This window comes from Calidris pugnax, unplaced genomic scaffold, assembly GCF_001431845.1.
Source record: "Calidris pugnax isolate Ruff unplaced genomic scaffold, ASM143184v1 scaffold1172, whole genome shotgun sequence".
NCBI lineage: Eukaryota > Metazoa > Chordata > Aves > Charadriiformes > Scolopacidae > Calidris > Calidris pugnax.
The window spans coordinates 1-7,588 of NW_015091764.1; the positions used below are offsets into that span (position 1 = coordinate 1).

At 62.6% G+C, this 7,588-nt stretch overlaps 2 protein-coding genes across 2 annotated transcripts in view; both read left to right on the forward strand.

Moving 5' to 3' along the window:
* Positions 1 to 1,204: 1,204 nt before the first annotated feature.
* On the forward strand, positions 1,205 to 2,666 carry LOC106900056 (helicase SRCAP-like; the record flags this gene model as incomplete). The annotated part of the gene is made up of 3 exons (XM_014962018.1): positions 1,205 to 1,374; positions 2,093 to 2,289; positions 2,492 to 2,666. Coding segments are annotated over 3 exons (542 nt in total), but the record flags the coding sequence as incomplete, so codon positions are not given.
* Positions 2,667 to 2,696: 30 nt separating this feature from the next.
* Positions 2,697 to 7,588, forward strand: part of LOC106900057 (helicase SRCAP-like) — an 18,255-nt gene continuing 13,363 nt past the window's right edge. Inside the window, exons 1-7 of the mRNA XM_014962019.1 lie at positions 2,697 to 2,712; positions 3,366 to 3,535; positions 4,157 to 4,405; positions 5,124 to 5,320; positions 5,523 to 5,637; positions 5,976 to 6,119; positions 6,835 to 7,026. Of these exons, the coding sequence (XP_014817505.1) occupies positions 2,697 to 2,712; positions 3,366 to 3,535; positions 4,157 to 4,405; positions 5,124 to 5,320; positions 5,523 to 5,637; positions 5,976 to 6,119; positions 6,835 to 7,026 (1,083 nt within the window). The remainder of the gene's footprint in view (positions 2,713 to 3,365; positions 3,536 to 4,156; positions 4,406 to 5,123; positions 5,321 to 5,522; positions 5,638 to 5,975; positions 6,120 to 6,834; positions 7,027 to 7,588) is intronic.

Sequence of the window (7,588 nt, forward strand, 5' to 3'; positions counted from 1 at the left end):
GGGTCACAGAGCACCCATGGGGGTCCTTGAGGGGGTCACAGAAGATCCATGGGGGTCCGTGGGGGGTCCAGCACGAGCACCCCGTTGTCTGATGTCCCCTTCATCCCCCTGACCCGACAGAAGATCCACGGGGGTCCCTGGGGGGTCCAGCATGAGCACCCCCTTGTCTGATGTCCCCTTCATCCCCCTGACCCAATCCTGGGGACACCTGGGGACACGGCAGGAGTTGGGGACGTCAGAGACCTCAGGGCCTGATGTCCTTGTGTCCCCAGTGCCACCTCTGTGGTCCTCCTGGTGTCCCCAGTGATGTCCCCACGTCCCTATCCATGTCCCCACTGATGACCCTAAGTCTTCTCTGATGTCCCTAAGTCTTCTCTGATGTCCCCACGTCCCCACTGATGTCCCCACCTGCCTATCCACGTCCCTACCGATGTCCCTGTGTCCCTAGTGATGTCCCCACAACATCTCCATGTCCCCGTTGACGTCCCCAAGTTCTCCATGATGTGCCCACGATGTCCCCGTGTCCCTGTCAGTGTCCCCATCGTGTCTCCACGTCCCCCGTCCCTAGTGACGGCCCCACATCCCTGTTGGTGGCCCACCTGATGTCCTCGTGCCCCTAGTGACGTCGCCACGACATCTCCATGTCCCCAGTATTGTCCCCACTGATGTCCCCCTTGATACCCCCAAGTCTTATCTGATGTCTCTATGTCCCCATGATGTGCCCATGATGTCCCCAGTGATGTCCCCACGTCCCTATCCATGTCCCCACTGATGTCCCTAAGTCTTCTTAGATGTCCCCACATCCCTATCCATGTCCCCACTGATGACCCTAAGTCTTCTCTGATGTCCCCAAGTCTTATCTGATGTCTCTATGTCCTCATGATGTGCCCACGATGTCCCCACTGATGTCACCATGTCCCTGTTGATGTCAGCACGATGTCCCCACTGATGTCCCCATGGTGTCACCATGTCCCTGTTGATGTCCCCATGGTGTCCCCACTGATGTCCCCATGGTGTCCCCACTGATGTCCCCATGGTGTCCCTATCGACGTCCCCACGTCCACCCTGGTGTCCCCACGCCCCCACCTCTTGTCCCCGCTGACGTTCCTGGACCCCACCCCACAGTGGGGGGTCACCCCGCTCCTCCCCTGTGGTGGTGTCCCCCCGGGTGACGCCGGTGTCCCCCCCGTGTCCCCCCCCCCAGGGAAGCTGCAGACGCTGGACGTGCTGCTGCGGCGCCTGAAGGCCGGGGCCCACCGCGTCCTCATCTTCACCCAGATGACGCGGATGCTCGACGTCCTCGAGCGCTTCCTCACCTACCACGGCCACATCTACCTGCGCCTGGACGGCAGCACCCGCGTGGAGCAGCGCCAGGTGGGGGGTCCTCGGGGGGGCAGGCACCCACCCCCTCCGACCTCCTCACGGGGACTCGGGTGGCCAGGAACCTCCCTGGGGTCCCACCTTGGAGCCACAGCTCAAGGGCTTGGTGGTGGTGTGGAGGATGATGGTGTCCAGGGGGGGACCCAGGTATTCAGGAGGGGACCCAGGCGGCTGGGCACCCACCTCCTTGGACCTCATGGGGACCCAGGCGACCAAGAACCTCCCTGTGGTTCTGTCTTGGAGCCACATCTCAATGGCTTCGTGGTGGCATGGAGGAACTTGGTGTCCAAGAGGGACCCAGGTGTCTACGGAGGAGCAGGGTGGACACAGGCAGCCGGGGGGACGTAGGCATTTGGGCACCCACCCCCTCTGACCTTCCCATGGAGCCCCAGGTGGCCAGGAACCTCCCTGGGGTCCCACCCTGGAGCCACTTGTCAAGGGCTTGGTGGTGGCGTGAAAGATGATGATGGAGAGTGGACCCAAGTGGGCAGGAGGGGACCCAGGGGGGCACCCACCCCCTTGGACCTCCTCATGGGGACCAAGGTGTCCAGGAGCCTCCACACGGTCTTACTTTGGAACCACATCTCAAGGGCTTGATGGAGGAACCTGGTGTCCAGAGTGGACCCAGGTGTTTGGGGGGGACAAGGGTGTCCAGGACCCCCCTCTAACCAGGGACCCTGGTGTCCGGGCGGTGCCGCGCCGTCTCCTGCAGGCCCTGATGGAACGTTTCAACGCCGACAAGCGCATCTTCTGCTTCATCCTCTCCACCCGCAGCGGTGGGGTTGGGGTCAACCTGGCGGGGGCCGACACCGTCATCTTCTACGACAGCGACTGGAACCCCACCATGGACGCCCAAGCCCAGGACAGATGTCACCGCATTGGCCAGACCCGTGACGTCCACATCTACCGGTGCGTTCCTCCACCCACCCCCTTGGACCTCCTCATGGAGGAAACCCAGGTGGCCAAGAACCTCCCTGTGGTCCTGTCTTGGCGCCACATCTCAAAGGCTTGATGGAGGAGCCTGGTGTCCAAGAGTTTGATGGAGGATCTTCACCTGGAGGCCTGGGTCCACCATGGTCACTCCCCACCCACTTTGTCCCCCCTCCCTCAGGCTCATTAGCGAGAGGACGGTGGAGGAGAACATCCTCAAGAAGGCCAACCAGAAGAGGATGCTGGGAGATATGGCCATCGAGGGGGGACTGATGTCCCCACCTGCCTATCCACGTCCCTACCGATGTCCCTGTGTCCCTAGTGATGTCCCCACAACATCTCCATGTCCCCGTTGACGTCCCCAAGTTCTCCATGATGTGCCCACGATGTCCCCGTGTCCCTGTCAGTGTCCCCATCGTGTCTCCACGTCCCCCGTCCCTAGTGACGGCCCCACATCCCTGTTGGTGGCCCACCTGATGTCCTCGTGCCCCTAGTGACGTCGCCACGACATCTCCATGTCCCCAGTATTGTCCCCACTGATGTCCCCCTTGATACCCCCAAGTCTTATCTGATGTCTCTATGTCCCCATGATGTGCCCATGATGTCCCCAGTGATGTCCCCACGTCCCTATCCATGTCCCCACTGATGTCCCTAAGTCTTCTTAGATGTCCCCACATCCCTATCCATGTCCCCACTGATGACCCTAAGTCTTCTCTGATGTCCCCAAGTCTTATCTGATGTCTCTATGTCCTCATGATGTGCCCACGATGTCCCCACTGATGTCACCATGTCCCTGTTGATGTCAGCACGATGTCCCCACTGATGTCCCCATGGTGTCACCATGTCCCTGTTGATGTCCCCATGGTGTCCCCACTGATGTCCCCATGGTGTCCCTATCGACGTCCCCACGTCCACCCTGGTGTCCCCACGCCCCCACCTCTTGTCCCCGCTGACGTTCCTGGACCCCACCCCACAGTGGGGGGTCACCCCGCTCCTCCCCTGTGGTGGTGTCCCCCCGGGTGACGCCGGTGTCCCCCCCGTGTCCCCCCCCCCAGGGAAGCTGCAGACGCTGGACGTGCTGCTGCGGCGCCTGAAGGCCGGGGCCCACCGCGTCCTCATCTTCACCCAGATGACGCGGATGCTCGACGTCCTCGAGCGCTTCCTCACCTACCACGGCCACATCTACCTGCGCCTGGACGGCAGCACCCGCGTGGAGCAGCGCCAGGTGGGGGGTCCTCGGGGGGGCAGGCACCCACCCCCTCCGACCTCCTCACGGGGACTCGGGTGGCCAGGAACCTCCCTGGGGTCCCACCTTGGAGCCACAGCTCAAGGGCTTGGTGGTGGTGTGGAGGATGATGGTGTCCAGGGGGGGACCCAGGTATTCAGGAGGGGACCCAGGCGGCTGGGCACCCACCTCCTTGGACCTCATGGGGACCCAGGCGACCAAGAACCTCCCTGTGGTTCTGTCTTGGAGCCACATCTCAATGGCTTCGTGGTGGCATGGAGGAACTTGGTGTCCAAGAGGGACCCAGGTGTCTACGGAGGAGCAGGGTGGACACAGGCAGCCGGTCCCTGTTGATGTCAGCACGATGTCCCCACTGATGTCCCCATGGTGTCACCATGTCCCTGTTGATGTCCCCATGGTGTCCCCACTGATGTCCCCATGGTGTCCCCACTGATGTCCCCATGGTGTCCCCATGGTGTCCCTATCAACGTCCCCACGTCCACCCTGGTGTCCCCGCTGACGTTCCTGGACCCCACCCCTATCGACGTCCCCACGTCCACCCTGGTGTCCCCACGCCCCCACCTCTTGTCCCCGCTGACGTTCCTGGACCCCACCCCACAGTGGGGGGTCACCCCGCTCCTCCCCTGTGGTGGTGTCCCCCCGGGTGACGCCGGTGTCCCCCCCGTGTCCCCCCCCCCAGGGAAGCTGCAGACGCTGGACGTGCTGCTGCGGCGCCTGAAGGCCGGGGCCCACCGCGTCCTCATCTTCACCCAGATGACGCGGATGCTCGACGTCCTCGAGCGCTTCCTCACCTACCACGGCCACATCTACCTGCGCCTGGACGGCAGCACCCGCGTGGAGCAGCGCCAGGTGGGGGGTCCTCGGGGGGGCAGGCACCCACCCCCTCCGACCTCCTCACGGGGACTCGGGTGGCCAGGAACCTCCCTGGGGTCCCACCTTGGAGCCACAGCTCAAGGGCTTGGTGGTGGTGTGGAGGATGATGGTGTCCAGGGGGGGACCCAGGTATTCAGGAGGGGACCCAGGCGGCTGGGCACCCACCTCCTTGGACCTCATGGGGACCCAGGCGACCAAGAACCTCCCTGTGGTTCTGTCTTGGAGCCACATCTCAATGGCTTCGTGGTGGCATGGAGGAACTTGGTGTCCAAGAGGGACCCAGGTGTCTACGGAGGAGCAGGGTGGACACAGGCAGCCGGGGGGACGTAGGCATTTGGGCACCCACCCCCTCTGACCTTCCCATGGAGCCCCAGGTGGCCAGGAACCTCCCTGGGGTCCCACCCTGGAGCCACTTGTCAAGGGCTTGGTGGTGGCGTGAAAGATGATGATGGAGAGTGGACCCAAGTGGGCAGGAGGGGACCCAGGGGGGCACCCACCCCCTTGGACCTCCTCATGGGGACCAAGGTGTCCAGGAGCCTCCACACGGTCTTACTTTGGAACCACATCTCAAGGGCTTGATGGAGGAACCTGATGTCCAGAGTGGACCCAGGTGTTTGGGGGGGACAAGGGTGTCCAGGACCCCCCTCTAACCAGGGACCCTGGTGTCCGGGCGGTGCCGCGCCGTCTCCTGCAGGCCCTGATGGAACGTTTCAACGCCGACAAGCGCATCTTCTGCTTCATCCTCTCCACCCGCAGCGGTGGGGTTGGGGTCAACCTGGCGGGGGCCGACACCGTCATCTTCTACGACAGCGACTGGAACCCCACCATGGACGCCCAAGCCCAGGACAGATGTCACCGCATTGGCCAGACCCGTGACGTCCACATCTACCGGTGCGTTCCTCCACCCACCCCCTTGGACCTCCTCATGGAGGAAACCCAGGTGGCCAAGAACCTCCCTGTGGTCCTGTCTTGGTGCCACATCTCAAAGGCTTGATGGAGGAGCCTGGTGTCCAAGAGTTTGATGGAGGATCTTCACCTGGAGGCCTGGGTCCACCATGGTCACTCCCCACCCACTTTGTCCCCCCTCCCTCAGGCTCATTAGCGAGAGGACGGTGGAGGAGAACATCCTCAAGAAGGCCAACCAGAAGAGGATGCTGGGAGATATGGCCATCGAGGGGGGAAACTTCACCACCGCCTACTTCAAGCAGGTAGTTGAGGACCCAGGTGTCCAGGCAGCGACATCCTTGGACCTCCTCCTGGGGACCGAGGTGGCCAGGAACCTTCTCCTGGTTCCACCTTGGAGCCACATCTCAAGGGCTTCGTGGTGGCAGAGGGGATCCAGGAGTTTAGAGGGGGGGACCCAGGCAAGATCGTGAGAGTCAGGAGAGCCTGGGGGGCTGGAGGGAACAAGGTCTCTAGATGGTCAGGAGAACCTGGGGTTTGGAGTGATCAAGGTCTCCGGGGGGTTCAGGAAAACTTGGGGGTCTGGGGGGAGGTTTGGGGGGGACCCAGGGGTCCAGGCAGTGACCTCTCCCTTGTCCCCCAGCAAACCATCCGGGAGCTCTTCGACATGGCCCCTGAGGAACCGGGCCGTCGGGAGCCCGAGAGGGACAAGGAGAGGGACGGGGACGTCCCCAACGAGGAGGATGAGGACCCAGTGGCCACCCGGCGCACCCACATCCTGGAGCAGGTGGGGTCACCCCCCAGTGTCCCCCCTCCGATGTCACCCTGATGCCATCCCGTGTCCTCACCTCCCCTCCCCTGGTGGTCCCAGTGGCCCACATGTCCCCAACAGCCCTGATGTCCCCAACATTCCTGGTACCACTCACATCTCTTTGTCTCCTAGTGTCCCTTGTGTCTTCTGATGTCCCCAACAGCCTTGATGGCCCTTGTTCTCCCTCACATCCCCATGCCCCCAGTGTCCCCAACCCCCTCATGACCCTTGTTCTCCCTCACATCCCCATGGTGTCCCTCACGTCCCTGATGTCCCTCATGGACCCCGGTGTCCTTCATGCCCCCAGTGGCCCCAACGCCCTGATCTCCCTGATGTCCGTCCATCTCCTTGATGTCCCCAACATCCCAGATGGCCCTTGATCTATCTCATCATCTTGATCCACCCCCATCCCCGATGTCCTTCATGGACTCACCATCCCTGTGGCCCCTGATGTCCCCAACCCCCCGGTGTCCCTCACATCCCTGATGTCCCTCATGTCCCTCGGTATCCCCAATGGTCCCAACACCCAGATCTCCTCGATGTCCCCAACATCCCAGATGCCCCTTGATCTCCACCTCATCATCTTTGATTCACCACCACCCCTGATGTCCTTCGTGTCCCTCACGGACCCACTATCCCTGTGGCCCCCGGTGTCCCTCACTCACATCCCTGATGTCCCCTCTGTCCCCAGGCGCTGTGTGGGGCAGAGGACCCCGAGGACATCCGGGCGGCCTCGCAGGCCCAGGCCGAGCGGGTGGCGGCCATGGCCGAGTTCAGCGAGAGCCTCAGCCCTGAGGAGGAGCGAGGTGGCCCCGAGCCGGAGGAAGAGCTCTCCAAGGCCGAGCAGGAGATCGCTGCCCTGGTTGAGCAGGTGGGGACCCAGGTGTCCGGGGGGTTCAGGAGAACCTGGAGGTTGGAGGAACCGTGGTCTCCATGAGGGTCAGGAGAACCTGGGGGTCTGGGAGGACCAAGATCTCCATGGGGTTCAGGAGAACCTGAGGGGCTGGAGAGACCGAGGTCTCTGTGGGGTTCAGGAGAAGCTGGGGTTCAGGGAGAACCTGAGGGTGTGGATGGACAAAGGTCTTCAGGGGATTTTAGGAGAACTTTGGGGGCTGGAGAGACTGTGGTCTCCGTGATGGTCAGGAGAACCTGGAGGTTGGAGGAACCATGGTCTCCATGAGGGTCAGGAGAACCTGGGAGTCTGGGAGGACCAAGATCTCCATGGGGTTCAGGAGAACCTGAGGGGCTGGAGAGACCGAGGTCTCTGTGGGGTTCAGGAGAAGCTGGGGTTCAGGGAGAACCTGAGGGTGTGGATGGACAAAGGTCTTCAGGGGATTTTTAGGAGAACTTTGGGGGCTGGAGAGACTGTGGTCTCCATGGGGGTTCAGGAGAACCTGGAGGTTGGAGGAACCATGGTCTCCATGAGGGTCAGGAGAACCTGGGGG